General features: G+C 36.3%; 1 protein-coding gene across 2 annotated transcripts in view; it reads left to right on the top strand.

Annotated features, from left to right (window-relative positions):
• The window catches only part of LOC117417787 (serine/threonine-protein kinase 32C-like), a 50,584-nt gene extending 28,437 nt beyond the window's left edge, over nt 1-22,147 (top strand). For both annotated transcript variants that reach the window (XM_034030093.3, XM_058985243.1), the window contains 10 exons: nt 7,551-7,702; nt 13,819-13,992; nt 15,497-15,534; nt 16,899-16,988; nt 18,057-18,160; nt 18,298-18,414; nt 19,188-19,313; nt 19,709-19,840; nt 20,293-20,360; nt 20,721-22,147. In XM_034030093.3, coding sequence (XP_033885984.1) covers nt 7,551-7,702; nt 13,819-13,992; nt 15,497-15,534; nt 16,899-16,988; nt 18,057-18,160; nt 18,298-18,414; nt 19,188-19,313; nt 19,709-19,840; nt 20,293-20,360; nt 20,721-20,853 — 1,134 coding nt within the window. In that variant the 3' untranslated portion in view covers nt 20,854-22,147. The remainder of the gene's footprint in view (nt 1-7,550; nt 7,703-13,818; nt 13,993-15,496; nt 15,535-16,898; nt 16,989-18,056; nt 18,161-18,297; nt 18,415-19,187; nt 19,314-19,708; nt 19,841-20,292; nt 20,361-20,720) is intronic.
• Nucleotides 22,148-25,539: the final 3,392 nt, after the last annotated feature.

Here is a 25,539-nt window from a genome sequence, read left to right as displayed (position 1 = left end):
TATATACTGTACCTTATGCATACTGAAGTTTTGTAAGTGGAGGTGCACTGCAAAATCAAAGACCTACAGACTGGTCCTCAGCTCTCCACACAGGGAAGAACCATCTGTATTTATTATTTACCGATCCCCTTCAACATCCGATCACCCTCTTTGACATGCCTTTCCCTGTGTGTTTCATTGTAGTAAAGAGTGAACAGTGGTCGATTAAAGATATTGAACACATCCCTGTTGTCCAGCCTGCAACATAAAGTTATGACTAAAAGCATATCAGGCATGCTGTACAGCTTTGCCCAAGGACTACAAAAATCCAATAACACATTATGACATTTTTCACTGGTTGGTGCATATGCTGTGTATGCTTTGACTCAGTGATGCTCAATTAGAAGTATGTATGGTCCACCTAGGAATTACATAAGGAATTAGATAAGAAGATGTAGACAGAAAATTGTTAATTCAGGATTTGCCATGAATTATTTAATGGAATTTAAATGATAGATGCAGGCTTACACATTACATCTCAATGTATTCCATACATGGAGAATTACCTCAGAATGATAGTTGCTTCCAGGCAAACTCTGTTGTACATACTAAATTCAGCTCTTTGGAATTTAAAAATGCTGCTATTTTTTCAGGCCATAACTTTATGATTTTGAACCAGGGACTGTTTTTTCAGCTCAGGCCTTGTTTTGGTTATATCAGCAGTCTTGGAAATGAGATTTAACTCACAAATGTCAGTGGATTAAAAGAATAACAGAAAATCTTGATTTTTCTGAATGATAGAATGATTTGAAAATCAGTATGGTGATTTGAAAACGCTGCAGTAGTGTAGTGTAACTAATGGTGTAATACATTTCCTGCATGCTACTGGCTGCACGGATTTTACAGCAAGCTTACTCCTGACTGAGCTCAAATATTTGAATTGAAAACACTGATAATTTATTGCAGAGATTCATAAATATTTTAGAGGTACAAACATTATAGGTATAGGGTGTTTGTAATTTGTCTTTTTAATCTCATAAGCAGACACTGTTTTCACTGTTTGGAATTCCTGTCTATAGTAACTTCTAGCAGGCTGTGTGCAGGCTAACCATAATTAATTAGACAGAAATGCATAACTCTCATTCCAGCAGTCTGAGAAGTGAAATCCCTATTCATGCATTTTTGTACTTCAAAAATAATAAGATTAATTAAAGCTGAGCTGAAATTCAAGGACGGGAATAGAACCTACTCCTGCAAATTATTATTATTATTATTATTATTATTATTATTATTATTATTATTATTATTATTATTATTATTTCACACTTTCGTAGTGGACCACCTTCACAAAGTGCTTTACAAGATGCAGTAACAATAAGAAAATCCACAATACTTTAAATGCAGAGAAATGCATAATGCATAATATACACTAAAAACAATGCATAATACATTAAATAGTGAAAAATGCATAATACGTGAAATAGTAGCAACAGCACAGCAGCTAATATCAGGCTTAAAGAGCATGGAAAGCAAGAGAGAACAGGTGGGTCTTGAGAGTTGATTTAAAGCGAGCGACGGTGGGTGCATCACGCACCAAAGCTGGAAGAGAGTTCCAAAGAGTCGGAGCCATGAAGCTAAACAAGCATTCTCCAAGTGTGGTGCACTTTTACTTGGGGATAACAAGCAGGCCAAAGTTGGAGAACCTCAGCTTGCGGGCAGGGACAAGTGACAAGTGACTTGGTTTACAACACTACTGCATCCAGCATAGAAAACAGACTGCATGCGTCCGGATAGGTAAGAGGACATCCAGGAGAGACAGGTTCCAGAGATACCAGCATACTTCTGAAGGCAGTCAAGAAGAATGCCATGATTTATGGTGTCAAAAGCGGCTGTTAGATCAAGGAGGACAAGCACAGCACCAGCATCAGCACTGAGCAGGAGATCATTCACAATCCGCAGCAGAGCAGTTTCAGTATTGTGATGTTGAATAAGATTGAAGATAGCACAGCCCTGGAGTGTTGACCATGTTACTGAATGCATATACTTAATGATACACCATTAACTCGCTCTGAAAATCCCTACTAGCTTAGTGGCATATCATTTTTCAAAATCATTTTTTTTCTCTTCTGGTTGGCATCCAAGGGTAGTATAAAATTAAACAAACTTAAACATGTAAAGCTATAGCAAACTAAAGTCCCAATTTAATTTTAAAATGAGTTCAGTCAATGTAATAATTGATAGCACTAGCTCACCCTGCTGAACAACAGAAGCAACCTTACTGCAACACAGCTTTATTTAGTCAGTGATTACACATTATTGCATACAAAGTTGTGCTGAAGCTGCTGGCACTTTTCGAATTGACCTGACCTAGAAAATCAGACTTGCTGCTCCTGGCTACACTCAATATAAACCCTGAATACCTTCTTCTTCGCCAGGCAAATCCCAGGAGTGCCGTTCTGTGACAACAATTGATATGGGTTCTAACTATAGCGTAATAATGTAGGGATCGGAATGCTTTAAAAAGTAACAGTCTCTACGACCTTGGCAAAACTGTAATCCATTACAATGACAGTTAAGAAAAAATTGGGGGGAATGTGAGGAATATGTAAATGAGTTTGGAACTTATTTAAGACAGATAAATTGGAATTGGCAGTGGTCTTTAAGAAATATAGACTATATAGGTCTTAAATATTAACTTTGCAGCGAGAAAACAACCACATTTAAAATTGAATAAACACTTTTTAAATGGGCAGAGCTGAATGGAGCAGAAAGGAAATCATTACTGAATCTCTGAACTGAACCTCCCCTCGGCCTCATTATTTTCTTTCCACTCTAATGAGAAGCATGCAGCTGGTAGCATTCAACTGCAATGGGTTTCAGCCTGTGGTACGCATAGCATTACTGGTACATGCCAGGCTTGCAGGCGTTCTTTATGACGATATGATTCTTCAACCACAATACTCCCTTAATCACACGGTCATAATATATATCACTCTGTTTGTGCCACTCAATCACAGACACATTATAAATGATGGTGAGAGGTATTCGTTGTGAACTTTCAAAGTTACTGATGGTGATCTGTGCTGTTGATTGTGGTGAACTCATTTTCAGTGATAATCCAGGTTGTAATGCGGTAGGTTTCTGTTTTACAACAACCGTTTAAAATTGTTACCGGTACACCGGGCGGTCCCAGCTGGAGACACTGGTCCTTGAGATGAAAATCACTGCTGTACTGTATAAGAAAAGCACATTGTTTGGGGGTTTCCCATAGAATAAAAGTATATCATTCTGAAAGGGAACATAGACTTCATGCTTGTCTGACAAGACAGGTTGGGTGTTTAATGTAGAGGAATGGATTCAAAATGGCAGTTGTCGTCAAACAGATGATATCAAGTTAGTGATGTGTCTTGTACATATTTACCAGCATCCTATAATATCTGTTATATCAAACTTGGAGTTCAGGTAAACAGAGATAGATGCATCCATAAACCGTGATTCACTGACATTATGCCAGAGCTGGATGGTTAAGAGAAGAGCAGGTTGACCTTGATAGTCACAGTTTTACTCCCAAATGTCATTAGCACAATGTATTCACAAAGGGAAAGCAAACCCATTGAAGTTACCAAACCAGAAATAAACAACTCAGGCGTTTAATTTCTGGGGCATTCTAGTAATTATAAGTTGTTTTGTATTTGTTTGAGACAACTTTGCTGTATCAAACCACAAGTCTCCCATGGTGTGCCATGCAGTGGCCTGAAACCTAGTCTCCTAAAACCAAGTTCCCTCAGGTTAAGCCTTACAAACTTGTTGTCAGCCTTTCTAATATACAGTAATATAGATGACGGTAGAGACGTTGTAGGTGTACAACCCTGCATTTAAAAGCTATGTGTTGATTCATCGTTTGAGGTGCAATGGCTTTGATTTGTTGTATCTGCTTATAAGCGGTCCACATTTATTTGATTTTATACGTTGTACAGCAGATCAGTGGTCCTCAAAGCTGTACCTGTCGGTTCCCGTGACAGCACCTGACACGATCTGGAACACTGCAATACAGATCTAACAGTAAATGAACTAAAGCCATTACAATCTACTGGGATTTCAATCTCTGCTTTTGTTCCATTTGATAAATATGTTTTTTTTTTTAACATCTTTTATATATTTCATGTTTTGGAATAAGCGCAGTAGTTCGTTTAATGTGGAAAAAAAGAGAAATGGTCATTCCCTGGACCTTCTGACAAATACAGAGATGTCCCATTGGCTAGAAAACTTTGGTGAACACAGCCTGTTGTACATTAGAGGTTTGTCATTGGCATCTATTATAGATGAGCTGTTACAGTTCTTGATTTAATAACCCCCTTTAGTGCTGTTCAATAATTGCTTGCCATCTGTATCTGCTGGTATTGTTAAATGAAGAGCATCAATAAAAAGGTTCAATAATAATCCTGTGGTAAGAAACAGCTGAAAATGGGGTATCTTCTCACTGTTGCAATAGACATGCAGTGGAAAAGGTAATGCAAGTTTTTTTTTTTTTTTCAATAACAATGTTTGGCTGAATTTATCTTTTTAAAATATCCAATATCATTTTCATTTGTACTATTCAGTGAATTACAACATTTTTCTTAGAAAACTGTCATGTTTTTATATCCTGACTTTTTTCACTATCAATCTTTTGTAGACATTCCAACGAGAGGCACTATACTATGATGTTAAAATATTCATGAGTTTCCCATAAAGCTAGGCAGTCCTAAACTGTTTTGACTGTAGAGCTCAAAGGGCAGGCTTTTCAAAAGGTTGTAAATGATAACTCCATTGTTAATCAACCAATCGGTATGTAGCATTGATTTCGGCATTTTCAAGCGGCCGTTATACCTTTTCAATTAGTAAATAATCGTCCTTCAAAGTATTTATTTATAGGCTTCAGTCGTACATACTAAAATACATACAAAAGTAGATATCAACATAAGAAAATAAATTCCAACCAAGCCTACCTAGTGGCTCGTTAATGTGCATTTTGATTAATGAGTTTCCCTTATCTAGTCATTGAGATAGGAAGTGATGTACGTGACCTGCGACAATTAAGCTTTTTAACGAGAAATACGTTCATTAACAACCTCATCGACTTAATTTCAAAGCATTAACGGATTGATTTCATTTACAAATTTCATTAGAAAATCTCTTGCTACTAAAGCTCTTGTTACTATACTGCGAGTTAATTACAATAACACTTGTTTTTTGAAAATCCTGCCCAAAGCTCCTTATTGTGAAATGGATTGCGAATGTGTTCCCTGCTGTTAAATAATGTATTTCATCATTCTTTTAAATTAAAAGTTTTAAATAGTGATGAATAAAATAATACAAGTCCTGCCTACTTGGAAGCACTAGACCCTTTCACAAAGCTCAAATGTTATTTAGAGAATGTTTTTTAAAACTTTATTTAAAAAAAAAAAACAGTCTTGTACAGCAACAGTACACACATCAGAATCCAGGTGCACATCGTTTTGGTGGGTACTGTCAAGACCATTGAATTAAAGGGGACAGGAACTGGTTTAAAGACTGTAGATGTTACACACTTGTGAAAAAAAAAAAAGGCTAATTTTTCAACCGAACCTTTACCCTGTGTGGGACAAGCACCCTATTTACAGAATACAGACCATAGAATCAAACTGTTTCATTTGATGCGATTTCATATCCTCTAAATGTTCACAATATTATTTTACCTCTGTAATGTCGTACTATGTGTGCTCTATCATTTTCTATTGTTATTTTTGCTAAGATTTTTATTTAGTGTCCATAGCCTTTCTCTGCAGTTCGTGTTCTTATAGTTATCATATAGAACGTGTGGACCGTGTTAAAAACGTCATAAAGTCTAATAGGAGTCTTTTCAGAAGCAGCCCCAGTGCTTGCAAGTTAGACGTTAGTAAGTAAACATGGTAAGTAATGATCTATGCAGAAGCAGCAATAGAGAATTATTCAAAACACACATAATAGGATATTAAAAAGGTAAGAAAGCACATTTTCAGAAATGTACTATAGATGGTATGAATAATTCCTTATGATTGGGTCCTAAAAGTCCTTGAAAGGCATAAAACATGTAATATTCTTATCAAGGAGATTCTGAAATAAAAAAAAAGCCATTGACTACTATCTTTACTTCTAAAAAGAGGACCTCATGTTGTAATTAATTGTTGAAATTATGAGTAAGCGCATTGGTTTTTGTGCTAAGTGAGACAGAAAAAAAAAACAAATCCCAAAGATAATATAGTATACACCTCACCACGGACAGCTCTCCTCTGAGATGGGTGTCCTGAGTTGCTTAAGTCTCTCCTCACTAGTTGTGGTATACACGTGTCTCACTGAAGCATTGTTCTGTAGAACTGCAGGAGGTTGTCGGTGAGAAGGAGTTAATGGATGGTTTATCTCAGATAGTAGTATTTACATTTCAAAGACCAGACTGTGTAAATAATCCTCTTTAACATGAAATGACTGCAACATAGAGAGCTTCCCATTCGCAGATACACAGAACCGTAACATCAGCAGCAGCTAACATGGTCTCTACTGAATAGCTGAGATAAATAAATACATAACCTACAGTAATTATTTTGGCATTTTGTTTACTGAGTACCAATTAGCTGCACATTCCTTTAATTTAAAGAAACATCCATATGTCAATAATATACTAATTTATGCAAACATATACTGGCATATGAATTCCTTGTATGTGCTAAGAATCTGCATCGGCAGTGCATCCCCTACCCAGCTTGTTAAAATAATGAAGTATATGGAATCATAATGCTAATGCTGCAGATTCAGTTTTTATTAGGATTTTTACCAATACAAATTAATTATACTTTTATTTTTTGGTAACATTTAAACCCCAGGGATACAAGTCAAGTAAATAGGACAGCTCATTAATCCATGGTGGTCCATTGGCTTTTGTTCTATCACTTTGTAGCTTTCTCTGCTCTTAATGTGCTTTATAGTTATCACATCAAATGTGTGGACTGTGCAAATTCTTATGCTAATACCTTTGCAGGGCAATTTGATTGTATTTAAATTCACGCTGATAGCATTTTATAGCTACATTCAAAGCTGTTAATAACATGCATTTATGCAGTTGAATTTCTGCTCTGGTTTGTATTCATTTCCAGGAACAATATCATGTTTGTCTGCTTCTTTTTTTTTTTTACTTGAGATTTAAGTTATTACTAGTAAGGGGGTGATTTGAAGTAAAACAAATAATAAGAATGAGAATCAAATAGGTTGTTTAAAAAAGTGCAAGACATTTTTAAGACCTTAAAAGCAAATTAATTGGTTTTGTCTTAGAGTGGTTATCCCTCAGCAGGTCTCACTGTCTCCTTCTCTTTAATTTGCATTCAATGAGAAATGTTTTACTGACATAAATTAATAATTAAAATTATGATCCTTGATGACTGTAATGATTGTAACAATACATACAATATATATTGATGCTCAGACTTGTACTTCATAAAGCTAATGTAGTAACCAGACACTGAGTATCCCTTTAAGAGATGCTAATTTTACCCACAAATATTCTTTGTTCTTGTTTTTAGGTATGCATTGTGCAGAAGAGGGACACAGAGAAGATGTACGCTATGAAGTATATGAACAAACAGCAGTGCATTGAGAGAGATGAGGTCCGGAATGTCTTTAGAGAGCTGGAGATCCTACAGGAAATTGAACATGTATTTTTAGTAAATCTCTGGTGACTATCCTGTGTTTTTAAACTACTTTGATGTATTGCATGGTGTGAAAGAAGTTAGATGACCAAGGTGATAGAAACAGATTATTTTTTTATCCATATATTTTAAAAGCAGGTATAGTTGCATGTGCAGGTGCTCATTTAATTGTTCATTTTGGTGGTTCAGCCCTTTTCAAACAAAAATAAATACATAAATGAAAATTGTGCCTGTCGACCCAGTGTCACCACTCACATTTCTCTCATAGCCCACTATAAATGGATATCATTACTGTTAGGTGGCTGTATGGAACTTCTGTTATCTTTAGTGAATATAGCGCATGTCCATCCCATTTTACCAATAATGAACAATGAATGCTAAGTTTAAAAACACTGCTGTAGTCCATTACAGTGTTGTCCTTCTCATTCAATTCCAGCCATCCTGCACCTGAAATGCAAAAATAGATGCCTAGCACCCCTATTTTCTAACAACAGTATTACTCCCTGAAGTGTGTGGCTTGGTAATGCTCTTCTTTATAGTCAACTGCCCAAGTGGGTCATTACCCGCTTCATTGAGTTGTGCTGCTAAATTCAGTTTGGTTCCCTCTGCTCTGGGAGTCAGCAGGGCAGAGTATATTCTGTTCCATTATACACAGCTGATGCAGCGACGGGTGGTATGCAAACTTTGCTGCAAGTGCTCCAAAATTCTGCAGAGGGCTTCCTTTTCAGGTCAGATGCTGTTCTAACCCTGTAGGTCCTTGTTTCCATAGTGACTAGAACGTGTTATGACAATGTTTAAATTAGATTAATAATAATACAAATAAAGGGTATTAGTTGCATATTATTATTTATTTCTTAGCAGACACCCTTATCCAGGGTGACTTACAATTGTTACAAGATATCACATTATTTTTACATACAATTACATTATTTTTTTTTACACATTATTTTTACATACAATTACCCATATATACAGTTGGGTTTTTACTGGAGCAATCTAGGTAAAGTACCTTGCTCAAGGGTACAGTAGCAGTGTCCCCTACCTGGGTTTGAACCCATGACCCTCCGGTCAAGAGTCCAGAGCCCTAACCACTCCACACTATTATTATTAATATTGGCCTACATTCACTTTACAGGACAGTTATGCAGCTCAGTTATACCGCTCAGTTATACAGCTACACTTGAACTGCTTACACAGTTTTATAGGAGCAAAGATACCATATACTGTATTTACTTTACCTGCAGAAACATTTCTGAAATGAACATGAGAACTTGAGAGCTTGTGAAATGTCCCTTTTAAAGAAGCCAATCTACAGTATGCCTTTTGAATTTGCCAACAAAAAAAGTCCTTGCTTTTTTAAACCAGTAGCCTTCACACCATTCTAAACAAATTATGATTTTCTTTTCAAATGCAAAACTGCATTTGCACAGAGATATGACAAATTGAGGCTCTCAAAATGTGCTTTGCTTTTCAGTCTACGCTAGGTTTAAAACATGCCAGCTATTACTTAGGAGGGGCTGACCCAACTGAATAATAAAATGCATCCCCAGTGTATTTATATGATAGATCATACTGTATGCACAGCACTATTTATATGACAATGGTAAACATCACAGAATTGAATGTTAATACTATTCACAGAGGAACTCTTGGTGTTGCATTATTGTGAAATACAGTTAAGTTTCAAAACTCCTTTATATAGAAAAAAAAACATGCTGTGTGCAGCAAACACACTGATGCTTTCCGGATTAGATTCAGTGTGTGGACTGGTTTCATGGCATTAATATTGTATTTGACTCAATGTCATGAATCATCCAGCATTCTCAGTTGCAACATTCATGAATAATCTTCTAATGGGGGGATTTATAGCTATCCTTTCCTACATATTGAGTGTTGTCAGACAAGTTGAACATTACTTCAAGAACTGTCCAGATTATGATCCTGGGCTTGTTACCGGACCAAGGTATATGTGGAAATGAAATGTTCTGTTGTGTGGAATTCGCTGAACTAATTATTTGTGACATTTTAGTGGAAATGGAGAGGGAAAGAGGATTACATTTAGGCTGTATTGAGGCATTACTCAGGTCTGTGAATCTCTATGCATAGTGATTTATCTGTATGATTTAAAGGGCATTGGGAAACAACTGGCCTTTTCTCTTTCGTACTTTCATTACTTGAGTGCCCATCTTTGTCATTTTAGTTTTACCATTTGTGTCTACAAATACCCATGTGTACAGCGTATTAAACAGGAGTAGTGTTGGCACATATTTAAGAACAGGGCATGGAACATGTCTGAATTGCGCAATCAGAAACCAAAACATAGCAAGTGAGCAAGGAAGTACTCCCTACTCCTTGTTTACTTTCTTTAAGAAAAGAATGAATTCAGTCCCAGGCAAACTTATCTTACACAGTATAATGTATTGTATCTTTTGACGTCACCCTGAAACCTTGATTAATTTAATTTGGATTATCTGGGATGTGCCATTTATTATCCTGTTCATTCGAGACCAGATCCTCCCTCAGTCAGCCAGATGCTTCTAAAAAGCACTTAAAGAAATGTACTGTAATAAGTTTTTACTTGTGATTGAGGTGCACTGGCAGTGCTTTATGCCATTGTTTTTAAAAATGCTCCCTTAAAATGATATTTTCCATAATTGTACCTTTCTCACACTGGAATATGCAGAAACAGGAGAATGTACAAGGACCAGCTCCTGCAGGACAGTACAGTGACCTCTATTACCTGCAAATGAGCTGCACTTCCTAAAATAAATATAGGTCAAGCTCAAGGAAAGATATGTGGGCTTTTGGGGTTTAAAGGAGACAAGTCAATAAACCTTTAGTTTGTAAGTTGCCTATTTATTAAACAGATGGAAAAGCACATAGAAAAATAAACCCATATATATATATATATATATATATATATATATATATATGTAATTTAATCCAAGCTAGGGGAAGGTATAGTCTTTCTGCAAAGGTTTTCTTCAGTTTAGTATTAAATGGCACAGCATGGCTTATATTTTCAGGGATTGGCTTCTTTAAATATATTTCTAGGCATGTTCATATAATCTGTTGTTAAAATGTAATTCAATATGGTTCTTCAAGCCATAGGGAACATTCTTCTCCTGTGTCATTATAAATACTGCACAGCGGTCAAGGCTAAAACATAGTCTGTGTATTCCAGTGGAAACACACTGCCCTTTGCTAAAATTCTTCATTGAGGATTCATATTTACATATTTTATAAAATTATTAAAACAAAAATTGTTTCATGCATTGATTTCTTGTCTGTAATAATATCTATGCAACCGCCCAAAATAAGATTAGACGGATCAAATAACATTGTATTAGATCAAAATGAAATCAGAAAACCTTTGCTTAATGGAAGCTTTTAACAAGATAATGTAACAGCCGAAGACGATTTTGAAATATTGTACAAATATGAAGCAATGAAACAGGGAAAAGTACTAGGAAAAGGCTATTGATAAGGTTAAAAAATAATGGCTCAATCCATGAATGACATCTAATAGAAGGCATACTGATACCTGTATTTTATATTCTATATTGTCAACACAGGTCTGCTCCTGGCAATATGACAGAATACCCTTTAGATCACTATGTACAGTACCCACAGTTGTATTTTAAAAATACAATGGCTTTGAATGACAATAAATAGTTAAAGACCAATGTCATCAAAATAATAACCATAATAACAATAGATAATGTGAAAATTAGCTTCATTACTGTGAATCATATCATTAAAAAGCCCCTGGAGCATCTAGTTTTCAACCAAGCCAGACCATTTAAAAGATTACAGAGTGGTTATAGGCATTAACCAGTGTTAACCTCATCCTGCTTTAATAGTAGGTGGCAGGATATAGCTTAAACCAAATTAAATTATAGCCTTCCTGTAGATAATTAGGTCCACATCCTTGTTGGTAATGGTAGATATGGAATTGCAGCTATTAAATAATTTAAAAAAAGAATAGTGCTGAGCGTCGTTCCGTATAACATACAATTGCCATCAACAGCTAATTCATGTCATGCTTTAAAAAAAAAGGGGGGGGGGGGGAGGGGGTTCTTTTGACTGGATCTTTTTATTGTATAATTTTCAGAACAATCCATACATTTTAGCTGGTGGCAACTCTGCTACTGTATCACTATTACTGTCTCCAGGCCCCGGAAAGCATACCGTAGAGAGTCTCCCTGTACCTTTTTTACTCCCATAGAGGGTCACTTTTATAGGTCATTAGCCTGGAACAGTGCTCTGCTATTAGGTCATGTTGCATGGGGCTCTGTGGCAGAGATGGCTGCAGGGATGACGTCAGACCAGGGAAATTAAACAAAACACAGGTACTACGGGGTGAAACTGCTGCATCAGTATATTTATTAAATTATAAGACAAAACAGTTTAAACAAAACACACAAGATAAATGGGCACATTGGCCAAAACATAATACACACTAACAAATGATATTATACAAAACGAGTGCCTTGGTTCTCTTACCGGTAGCATTCGCTCTTGCTCTCAACACCTCTACAGTTCCTCCGCTAATGAGCCTGGAGTGGGTCTGTTATTCTGTGGCGGGAGCCTTAATTACCCATTAAACAATTACCTTATTAAGGCTCCAGCCACCCACGAGCTTATTGGGATGGGGATTTAACCCCATCCGCGCCAACTACATTTTACAAATAATAAATACTAATGTCAGACGACTTTCATCCGTCCGCACACAAACACAATATAATAATAATAATAATAATAATAATAATAATAATAATAATAATAATAATAACAACTGCCACAACAATAATACAAACACACACAAAATACACACAAGGGGTGGGCACCCTGACATAGGCTCATACAAAGCTTCAATCTATAGGGCTGTCTATGTGCCCCTTTTCATGAGTAATATATGTGTAAAAAGCATAACACAAGTGCCTTCACGTGTAATCTTCCTGGCTGTTTCTCTACAGCTTGACAGTGTTTCACATGCTGAGCGATATGCCAGTGTGTCTGTCAGAATGTGTCTCCTCTTCCCTCTTGCAGAATTTATGAGAGTAAACTGGTCCTTTCAGCTCTTTTCTCTAACTAATTAGAAGCTAGTTCCCTCCATTGACAGGCAGACCACCACCCACTACAGTGACAGAGAGCATCTTACTCGTGTCTAAGCATAAATATTTTTTCTGTGAGCTGCTGATAGATACTGAATCTTCACTGTTCACTATAGGAAGCAGTGTGGTCCAGTGGTTAGGTCCAGGGCTTGTAGCCAGAAGGTCACTGGTTCAAATCCCACCTCCCACTGTGTGACCCTGAGCAAGTCACTTAACCTCCTTGTGCTCCCTCCTGAGGATGAGATGTTAAATCAATGTCCTATTGTAAGTGACCGCATATAATGCACAGTTCACAGCCTACCTCTGTGAAGTGCTTTGTGATGTTGGCCCACTATGAAAGACGCTGTATAAAAACACAGATATTATTATCATATTATAGCTAATAATACATTCTAATCATTACACCATTTGGTAGGTTTTATATTGGGTAGTCAACATATAGTAGCTTGTATTGAGTTACAGTAATGGTTTAAGGCTACTGTATAGCAACAAAAGTGCAAATAATAATGTTGCCGGTGAGTACCAGTGCCTGTTATAGAAAACAACATAGTAACCATGAGGGTTCTGGAACCAGAGCACACTCCCTGTAGAAATGGGAATAGAACCACATTATTTTCTTCTATATGCATACCCCCAGACCCTGGTATTAAAAAAAATTCAAACTTCCATCTAAGTCTACCCTAAGATGGTTCTAATTTGTATTTCACTGCTGTTGGTTTTACACATCGCTGTTGGTGCCCACATTTGTAGTATTTCAAACCCAGAAAACAGTCACCACTCCATGATAATGACATCTGTTTTACACAGTGAGCAGGCTGGAGGATACATACTTTAATCCCCCCTCCCTTTGTAACAATGCAGATGAAAAACCGTGGGGAGATTGCCACGTTTCAGTTCTACATATAGACTGTGAATCTGTGCTTGAGGAAAAATTGATTTTATATGTAATGTTGCGACTGTAGGTCTGAGGTGAGTATTTCCAGTCTAGTAATGTAGTCATTGACGTATTTCTTATCTCCTTGTAGGTACTCATTCCAGGATGAGGAAGACATGTTCATAGTGGTTGATTTGCTCTTAGGCGGTGACTTGCGCTATCATTTACAGCAGAACATCCAGTTTACAGAAGAAGCAGTCAAGCTGTACATCTGTGAAATGACCCTGGCTTTAGACTATTTACAGAATCAGCACATAATCCACAGGTAGTATAATGGTGTTTATTATTTAGTCAAGATTAACGAACCATGGTTTTGCAGTACTGGCTACCTTGGGAATTCCAGTCCTCTATCTTACATCATACATTACGTGAAACAGCTAGTTGATGGACATGTGTGGCGTTCATTTTTAGTGGCATGCCTGCTGCCTAAGTTTTGCGTTACAGTCAAAGACCCCCACACAAGTCTGTAGTCTATATCTTTTGGCATTGAATAAACTAGAGTTAGATTCTAACAAATAATACAGCAGTATTTTGATGGACAGAACAGCGATGAGGTAAATAGGTTTAGGAAAGTTGTACAACATGTGTTTGTGATCATATCCCATTCAGTGGTTATCTAAAGTATGTTCTGTACCATCAGTACTGAATGTTTTTTGTATGTGTCTTCAGTACCAATGGTTCTGTAGCATACTTGCTTTGTTGAATCCTGCGTGAAGCTTTTTTAACTTCCTGCTGAGAGGCAATGGCTCATGTCCACGATCCCTGCTAGTGTGAGATATTGGGGTCTGTTTTAATGATCTAAACAGTGACAGATATTAATACCTTTGCTCTTTATATGAATCCTTCTGATATTTCATCCTGTCTGATTTATTGACCCGTTTATTACCATTACCAAGAAAAATCAGGTTTATGCATTGCCACTGTTTAGTTGACCATTGAAATACACCTCAATACCTCTGCAAGAAGAAAAAAATAGTCATGCAGGAGTTAACAATCACACATGTGTTCTATGTTAATCCACCAACCCTAATTACTGCAAAACTCACCACATTTGAATCTGTTAGACTACTGGTTTCAGTACCTTGCCCTTCTTGGTTCCCTATAGACTCTTATTATTTATTAAAAGAGATGAAAATATAATAAACACCCAGTGTACATAGTGTATAGTCCTTCCTTTTGTCTTTGTTTGGTACATCAGTACACGCCCTGTATTGCAATAATCCAGTATCCTAGAAGATCAGCAGGAAGCCGCCAGGTCAGTGTTTTCTGTTCCATACGATGGTTGTTGACAAGCAGATAGCATGCAATGATTTGGTTGCACCAACTTAGATAAAGTGTAACCTAGCAACACTCTGTCATACAGCTTGTAATGAAACATAATGCAGAACCAAGCATTCTAAATACATACGTTGACTTTGCTTTTAGGGTTTGAAAAATTCTACATAAAATATATATATCATTACTCCTGTTTTATAAATAATTCTACAGTGCTTATTTGCTTGAACAGTATGAATTATTGCATTTTTGTGAAATGTGAAAAAAAACCTAAAACATTTTGACACTAAAAAGCCTAGTCGAGACAAGAGACTGATTTCCTTTAACAGAGATTGGCATGTACTGTAGACACTTTCATAAACACTGCTTTTTTATCTTGTGATTATTTAAAAAAATGTTTCTAATCAGGTACTCAATTAAGTCCTCAACGCATCTGTTCATAACTCAAAGCTGTTTTCTTTTAATTATATTTGATTCTTGTGTTTTTTCTTTAGGGATCTCAAACCAGACAATATCCTTCTGGATGAACAAGGTGAGACTGTACTCTATATCACATTTGTATGTCATATATATTTTTTTTTTATCACAAACGAGTCCTTGCTGTCCTATTTTCTCACTCTGCATTTCTTTCTCAAAATGTTTTAGGCAATTCAGGTCATTTTGAAAGAATCATTTCAGGTCTGTAGACTCGTGAGCCAGAAATAAACGGTCCAAGGTGACACACTGGACGTCACTGAGTAGAGAAAATATCCAGCTACCTTTACTTTTCTCTATCAATGTTTCTCTGCAACTGACGGATTCAGTTTAGTGGCTGATGCGTGACTTGCAGCAAATTTCAGCAGTACTTGCTCCTAGCAATAGTGTAGCCAGCTGTCATCCCCCATATTACAACCTGCATTTAAGCAATCATTGCTTTTCTCAATTGTCATAACAGTTTGCCAAAAAAAGAAATATGTTTTCCTTCTTTCTAATATATTGTAAGGGATCCAAATCTACAGTAAGCCTCAATAGAACTGTTTACAGTGCATGGCATTGACAAAGGGAGAAAAATGTTGTTACAGGTCTTATTCCTTTTGAATGCAGAGGAGATATAATTTCAAGTACTTCATAGTTATTTTAGTCTTTACTAAATGAAGGTGACATGGCTTTAACAAATTTTGAGTTGGAAAGTGTATGATGTCTGCAGACAGGAGTACATGTTCTTCTATATTTCTAAGACCCCACAGCTGTGTGTACACACTGCCTCGCCAAACAGCACAGTATTGCAGAGTTGTTTGCTTAGTAAAAAGAAACTGATGCCTTTTGAGAGCTCAGTAATGAAGCCAGACAGACAACACTCAATAAACTAACATACTCTTCAAGGTACAGTATAAATTAAATTGTAGAATTAATACGGTATGATTCAATACATTGTTTGCAAACATCTGTTTACCCTGTAAATAAAAACAATGCTGTTTGTGCAAAATGTGCACCATCACTGTACAGTGCATAGATTGAGAAAAATGAAATGCTAGATAGTATTGCATGTTTATCATTTTAATCACATATCAATGGCAAAAATAACATGCCTTGAGACCTCATCATCAGACGCAATGAATTAATATTCCTACTCACTAAAAAAAAAAAGACTGTTTTAGGAACTCATTTTTCTAGCAGAAGAATAGAAAACCTAAAATACATCAAAACTAAAAGTAAACCTCTACTAAAATGAGCATTCCATGATTTCATTGACATATAAATATATGTACTGTAATTGTGTGTTCTTTAAGAAAATTTTTTTGTTTTTGTTTAGTTTTTGTAGAGATATTTGTAAATAGTTGGCTGATGATTTAGTAATTCTTTGTCATTAAAAATGGTTGTGGTTTTACATAATACAAAAGGCTTTTCTTTTTTTAGGCCATGCACACCTCACTGACTTCAACATAGCAACAATAATAAAAGATGGTGAAAGAGCAACTGCTTTAGCTGGAACGAAACCATATATGGGTAAGACACAAATCCAGTTAATTAGCCTGCCTTTTTATAGACATCAAAATAAATGGGTTTTAGCTACAGACCTTTGGTTGCAAATCATTATCTAGCTTTTTTTGCCATTCTGTCTGACAGCATATGCCTCAACATCATGGCTCAAGTGGTATTTATTCCGGGCAGCACCTGTCTGCTCTCCAGCAAGTTACAGGAATTCCTGAGTCTCGTGGCTTTTTTATAACCTTGGATTGTTTTTCAGTTTGTATTTGAAGATGTTTTAGATATAAATGTGAAATCTGTAATCCTTAGTAACCTACTTGGTACTACCCTAAGCTAAAAGCACTATAAACACCTGAGGAAGTGAACTCCAGTGCTCCCCCTTTATAGTTATGTTGTCTTATAACTGGCTCCATGGTATTAAGGGCAACCTTATAAAGGTGTGTGTGGGGGTGGTTGTACTTTGTTTCTCTGAATGAAAGTATTCCAGTTAGAATTACCAGAAGTATAGACTTTTTTTGGAAGATTCATATAGCTGGAAACTGCTGGTAATTTCCCTTGTGACTGGTTTTATAGTTCATTGATCTTAGGAGGTTGGATGCCTTAAATCTACCGAGCATGAATACTTCTATATGAGATAATTTGTTAAAATCAAGTTAATCTAAAAAGAACTGTTGCTGTTTATTGTATCTCTCTGTGGTTGTTTATAAAAACACCAATCTGATTTTTATACATCTGGCAGCAGTGCTGCCTTGAAAAATAAAACTGAGGCTGAATAAGACATCCTGTTTGGGAGTTTCTCAAGTGGCTTGAGAAACTTTATATTCCACTTTCCCATCCGACGCATCCAAAACCAGAATAGCTGCTACCTTCAATTTATGGATGAGCAATTCATATTGGCCCTTAGCATTTGCTACACTGCCGAAATGTACACTATGGGTTGGAATTCACAAAGGGATTTCATTACTGGGCTCTTATGTATTCTTACGTTTTTAATAGATTGGTTTTCCTCTTGGAAGAAAAAAGAAAATGGTTCTAATTACTTTTTGGAGTAAAAGGCTTTGCAAATGTTTTTTTGTTTTTTTTAAGCACCTGAAATATTCCACTCCTTTGTGAACGGGGGCACTGGATATGCCTTCCAAGTGGACTGGTGGTCTCTTGGAGTCACTGCTTATGAAGTTCTTCGGGGATGGGTAATGTATCTCACAGCTGAAAGTAGTCAGGAAGTGGGAACTTTGCCTGAGATTTCTGAAGATGTGCTTTGATACCAGGAGTGGCAGGCAGAACTGTCTAAAAAGATTGACTTGTTTTTGTAATCTCTTCCTCCCAGAGACCATATGATATCCATTCCAATAGCACAGTGGAGTCTCTGATGCAGTTATTCAGCACAGTGAGTGTGCAGTATGCATCTGTTTGGTCTAAAGACATGGTGGCACTGCTGAGGAAGGTAATTATTAACAGTTAGTATTAGTAATAATACTACTAGTATCATTAAAGCTTGTGGGTTTACTAGGCACATTTAAGATATTTTATGATTGATATTGAGGCAAGAGAGTCAAAATATCACCATTTCACCTGTTTTTTTTTTTTTGTTGTTGTTTTATTTTTTTATTTTTTTTGCACAGGCACATGGCCTACCAAGCAGGCAATTTTAAAATATTTCATTCATCATAAAAAGGAAAAGAAGGATACACAATTGCATTCCCATTGATCACGGTGGTGTGTTGTTTGTTTCTGCCCTACTTCTGTTTATTCTGTTATGACCACATATACCTCAGGCACAACATCATTACATGTTTTGTAGCCTCCACTGTTCACTCACAAATAGAGTGCTGTTACCTGAATTATTTCAGAATGCTGCCTGTTCAGAATTCAAAAAATGTATGTTATCATTATCATTGCACTGTTACTAAAATGTTATAAAAAAATGCCATTCTAAAGTGCCATACATTACCTACAGTTCGGCATGTATTTGTTTCATTGTTTCTATTAACATTTATATTTGTATCCATTGTTTATCATCCAAGATTGATCCCATTCTGTGTCCTTACCTCCTCGCCAAGTGGAATTATAAAGCTGGCTGACTAGCGCCCTCTCGTGGTTTAATAATCGCAGATGTCCTAAAGTCTAGTTGAACAACAAAGCAATCCTGTATGTGTTTGTAATTAGAATTGAAGTAGACACACAGGTACATTATACTTCTGCCTTTGTGTTTTTCAGTTACTTACTGTGAACCCTGAGCACCGCTTCTCCGGCCTCACGGATATGCAGAGCTCTCCGCTCCTGTCAGATGTGAACTGGGATGCTGTGTATGAAAAGAAGGAGGAAGCTGGCTTTGTACCAAACGTAAGAATGTAAACAATGCAGATACATACACTACCCTGGCTCCAACAAGTATAGCGACTGAGACATAAAGGCCTTTATTGCTCTTTTTAGTCAACCCTTTTCCTGTTAGAGAAAAAGGTATAACAAGCGTTCATGTGAAGATGATGCACAATGACACACAGAGAGACTCAGTGGAAGCCAAGATATTTTTTAAGATGTTACACCAGTCTTCACAATATCCACAAAGGAAACCCAAATACTGTATGTGTTAAAGTGTTGTTATGATAAGATAAAATAGCTAAACTGATATAAGATTGTTACATGTGATGAAGTAATATTTTATGGATGGGGTTTTAGGTTTCAGTCTTTCAGTCTTCAAAAGCCTTTTGTTCAGTTTTGCTCTGCTGTTTTCACAGAAAGGCCGGCTTCATTGTGATCCTACCTTTGAACTTGAAGAGATGATCCTGGAGTCCAGACCCCTTCATAAGAAGAAGAAGAGGCTAGCGAAGAACAAGTCAAGGGACAACAGCAAGGACAGCTCCCAGTCCGTGAGTCAGACATGGCTTATATCACAACGACATGAAACACTCAACAATGCTTCACGCAGAAATCACATTTTCAACTTTTCAACTGCTAAATTATGAATTTGTTTCTTGTAAAGTATTCATTGGCTTTAATTGTGATCTGAATAATGTACTTGTGCTTGTTTTTAATATGTGTTGATTACACATTATTTAGATAGGTGGTCTGAATAGGTTATAAAAGCCTACATGTTTATAGAAAGTGGAACATTTCAGCTAAGAATGAGTTTATCAGCACCACCCACGGAAACATTTCCTGATCATATTCTGATGAAATGAGAACGTCATTATACACTAATACAGCTGCGAGTAGTTTTTGGAGAAGTGTATAAAACATTTAAACTATTAAGTTGTGCAGCTGACTTAAAGCACTTGCACTAAGACAGACACATTATTAAATCCTTGTCCTCTTTCTAAAGGAAAATGACTATCTTCAGGAGTGTCTAGAGGTTGTACAACAAGAATTTATGATCTTCAATAGAGAAAAGTAAGTATTGACAAATAAATAACTGTCTGCAGATGTCAGATCACCAGACTATAGTGTGACAAAATAAAACATTTAATAAATAAATGAGACCTACTGAATTTTACATTGAAAACATGTCCAACACACAACCAGTTTATTACCCCTTACAGTGATAAATATAATTGGGATACCATTTATTTACCAATGTATTTCTTAAATAAATGTGAAGTTAACCATTGCCAGACCACAGCATTCGTTCTAATGCAATAGCAAACTGGTACTGCAATTTCTGCATGCCTGCATTCTAGGACAGAATAAATGGTTGTGCTCCTAACACAATTCAATTCTGTGGTCTTTCTCTTTGCAATCCCTCCATAACAGGTTGAAAAAAGGACAGGAAGAGTCGAGTCAGTCAGAATGCCAGCCGGAAGCTGAGGGAGCTGCTGCAGATGACAGGGAGGCTGAGAGCTCCACTCTGAACATGTGCAGCTCTGTGTGTTCATCCACAAGCTAGAACCACGACACCTGCCTTTACTCAGGCTGCACTCTAGAATAATGTCCTTGCCAATACAATTCTCAGCCTTTCTTTTTGCAGCTGTTATTTGAATTAACCATGACTGCCTTTAAATCTAACTTTGTAGCAACAACAAAATGTAGTCTTTGAACAATTGCATTTGTGAGGTCAAAAGAACAACAGCTCTCTATGCAGCATCAAGCATGGTGGTGAAACGGGCTTGCCAAGACACACAGGGCATGGCCAACCTGAAACATGTTAATAAGAGCTCAAGGATTCATGAGACACACTGTAGAAGACCTCTCTGTGTGATTATTAGTTCAGCATGGTTCAGAACAAGGGCAAGGGAATTGCACATCCCAGAAGCCACTGGCATGTTGCTCTTGTGTGTCAGTAATCCATAAGAACATAAGAACATAAGAAATTCTAGAATGAGAAAAAGCCATTTGGCCCACCTATTCTCGCTTGCTTAATGCAAGCGTGTTCCATTAACACTTAGAGGAAAAACAAAAAAAACCCTAACCATTTAGTTATTAGGGGAAATTAAACCTCTGGAAATCAGTGGCTTAACGGACCGCCCTTCCTCCAGGCGGCTAGCTAAAGGTCTTATTATGGTCACAGAGAGGGTTATACAGTATTGTTCATGACATCATCCAGTCTATTCTTGAAGGATCCAATAGTCTCTGCTTCAACAACTCTGTCCGGCAGCCTGTTCCAATGGTTCACCACCCTTTCTCCCCTCAGTTCTGAATATGCCCTTCTTCAGCTTCCACCTGTGGCACCTGGTTCTGTACTCTGTGACCTGTGTCGGCAGTTACTTTGTTAAACCCCTTGACAATTTTAAATACCTCTATTAAGTCACCTCTGGCTCTCCTTCTTTCTATGCTATAGAGATTCAGCTCTTTCAGTCTGTCTTCATATGACATGCCCTTCAGTCCTGAAATTAATCATGTTGCTCTCCTCTGTACTCTCTCCAATGCCTCAATGTCTTATGATATGGGGACCAGAACTGGACACAATATTCTAGGTGTGGTTGTACCTGTGCATTGTATAATTTGAATATAAATGTGTGTGCATGGTCCCGTCCACGCAAGTTCTCTGTGTTTTACAGTCAGGTCATTTACAGATCAGTGCCATTGAAGTGCCCATTTGAGATGACTGTTGAAAAAATATTCTCTTAATGAACTGGTAGCATAGTATTTAAAATAAGCTCAATACAGTATTTTTATCTAAAAAAAAAAAAAAAAAAAACAACCAAAAAAAAGAAAACACAAAATATATCCCTTTTAAATTATTGGTCCCTATTTCTGAAACTTTAAGGACGGTTTGAAGGAATATATCGTTAATGACTGTTAATTTTGCATTAATATTAATCAAGCCTGCCATTCATGAAAGTCGTTTCAACTGTTTTAGATCATTTTTCAAAGCAACTTTAATCTACTGGTCCTTAAAAAATAGTCCTTAAAGTTCTGTGAAGAGGGCCTTTTAAAGAAATATTGTGTAACATCGATATTTTGAAAAGTGGCGTTTGGTTTGGTTTGCTTTTTGTATAAAATAAATTCCATTATTGTTGCACATTATTATATGCAGGTACTTTCTAAAATTCCTCATCAATAGTAATGTCTTAATTCTTTGATCCCATAGAAAAGACATAGGTCTATGAAATACTGCCAGTGAAAACATTTTCATCAGGTAGAAAGGTGAATAAGCTTTTATTTTACTTTCTCTGGCCACTAGAGGGGGCCATGGAGTGTGGTGCTGTCATCTAATGAGATCTACATTTTATGGTTCATTGGTAGGGGTAAAAGAGAAAATAACATCTGTACAGCGATGTCTTCATAGTGCACACGAGTAGCTGGTTGTAGTCAACAGGATATTGATCATCTTCATGGAGAGTATGCTTAAGTAAAGCAGGTCTGACCTTTTTGTAATACCACACTTTCTCTGGAATCAAAGAATGATTATTAATTATTAATAACATCTGGATCTAAAGCTATTTGGAGATCTCTAAACTTATTGCTCAAGGATGATCTTACCTTTCTCATGTCACACATATTTACAATATAAAGCTTCTTGTTTTTAGAACTTGGCAATGGCTTATTTCATTGGTTGTTTTATGGGTAGAAACCTTTCTTCTGCCGTCAGATCTCAGATGACAGTAATTGAATATTCTATAATTTCTAGCTATTATATTATTATAGCAACAGTAGTTTAAGTTAACTAAACAGGTTTGCTTGTTACCAGAATCTGTCAGAGTTACCATGGTGTGTTTAGTAATATTATATTACACTGCTCGTCAAGAGCTCTTGTGGGTTATATATAACTTTGTATGTAATATCGTAGTTAAAGTACTGCTTAAATGAATGAACAATCTGCTTTGTAATCTTGTTATAGAAAAGATGGAAGTGGCTTTTTGCCAGCAATCAGGTAGATGGTATTGTAGGTAATGGTCTTGTATAGTATTGTTGATCTGACCTCTCCCTTTGAAATACAAAGGGTTTATATTCAAATATAACATAACTTTGCTAAGAAATGGATAGTGCAACTTAAAAATAATCAGTCCTGATTTTGGATGAGCTGCAAAAAATGTTTAAGGAGGTGTGAGCTGATTATTTCTGGATTTTCAGGATCATTCAGCATCACGCACCTTAAATTTCAATCCTAACGACATTATATGTAAATATTAAGACCACCATTTTTCCTCCACAGTTTTATGTGGAAAACATTCTTATATAGGTTTAACAAATAAAGACGTATGAAGCCAAATTTTCATACAATGTTGTTTTCAAACTTTTTCAAGTGTGCAGGCACAACTTGCAGGCAACAAATGCCAAAGCTTTTATACCATTTACATAGTCATTTCTAAGGAAAATCAAGTATGTGTCTGTCTTGTGGGCCACATAGCCAATGTTTATTTCTGCAAGTATATACATTTGCGTTGTGCAAACCTGCATGTATTGTGAGAACCTCGAAAAGGGGCCATGGAGAATATAAGAAGCCAACTTGCACTACAAAATGTAGTCTTTGCAAGAAAATAGTTGTGGTTCATACAAAACGATGCCATGCTCAGGAATAGACTTATATGAAAGAGAGTTGACAGACTGGTTGTGTAATTCAATAAAATACAGTTTAGCTGCACAAATAATGTGCCTTTTACAGTATTTTACCTGCAGTCCGTTATTGGACTAGACAAATCCCACATTGCATGCAACACACACCAGAGAACAGTACATTTACTTGTAGTTGGGAAACTTTGAACTGGCATTTTGGCATGGCATAGACAACTACATTGTGTGCATATGAGCACAGACTGTCATACATTATCTTGCATAATTAAAGAAAAGCCTACACAATTAATTATCTGTCCATCAGAGGTCAACTAGGTTTCTAAATGCAATGCACATTGCTTACATGTACAATGTTGCCAATGTTGTGTTGAGTAAGTGGCATGGTATTTAGATGTTTACGGTTTATTTTGGCATCTTGTATTAGTCTATTTCAAACCAACACTATTGGAATAAAAGTACCTCTTAACTGAGATTAAATAACTATAAGACAATGACGAAATGCTGACAATTTAGCAATGCAAGGAATGTATGTACTTCAGTGTAATTACTTAAGTGTATTTACTGGTTGCACTTTTTAATGCATGACAGGGATTGGTACTTGCAATTTAAACAATTTTTGAAAACAATGTATTTATGTAGCAATGAATGTGAGATTTTGAATACTTAAACACACTATAGATACAGTATATATATATATATATATATATATATATATATATATATATATATATATACACACACACACACACACACACACATTGATATCCTTGCTGTAATGAGAAAATAAACTAGTTCTTGTAACATATTTATTGTGGTGTGGTATTTTCTGTATAAATTGCAACAGACAACTTCAGTTTCAGTTAAACAAAGGGACTGGAAAATGGAAAGAAAAATGTGGATAGGATCACTTTAAACACTCATCAGAGGTCAAAGTAAAAGAAGGGAGCAACACAAAGAAACTGGTTACACTTTAGTGTATTAATCCATTTATAAAACAGCTATACATATGTTATGAGATATTTTGAATATAGTTAACAAGGGCTACAATTACAAGTTCATGTCATGTTGGAAAGTAAATATAAGGTTTCTTAAAAATGCCTTAGTTACATTAATATATACATATACAGTAGTTTAATAAAGTGAAGATCATCATTTCTTACAAATTATAGATTACAGTATTTATTGTTTTTGAGATCCTTAAACTCAAATTATTTTGGCATCACTAATGTGCTTTGGAACAGAAAGCACAATCTGCTGCTGAAACATGATTTGAGTATGTGGTTAATTGTGCTTGTCTGACATCCTTACATAATGGCACTTGATTCGTTTGCAGGCTGTAATTACAGGCTCCTTGTGATGAGATAGCCATGTTGACTCATCCTCGTCACATACTTAATGAAGAAAAATAGACTACTTTGAACTGGTCCTTGATTCCTCTGATTAGCTTTTCGGAGCCCTAAATACTGCAAGGGTGCATCTTAGGAAACATGCTTCACCACCGGCTTGTGCATTTGCATTTCATGTCCCGTGGCAATCTTCTGGGCATTGAACACAACAAAGCAGAATGGAAGTAGATTGTTCAAAGGGCCTCATTAAAATCTGTTTTGTTTTTATCTCT

This window comes from Acipenser ruthenus, chromosome 13, assembly GCF_902713425.1.
Source record: "Acipenser ruthenus chromosome 13, fAciRut3.2 maternal haplotype, whole genome shotgun sequence".
In the NCBI taxonomy this organism is placed as follows: Eukaryota; Metazoa; Chordata; class Actinopteri; order Acipenseriformes; family Acipenseridae; genus Acipenser; species Acipenser ruthenus.
The sequence above is the reverse complement of the archived record's forward strand: the minus strand, read 5'-3'. Positions and strand labels throughout refer to the sequence as shown.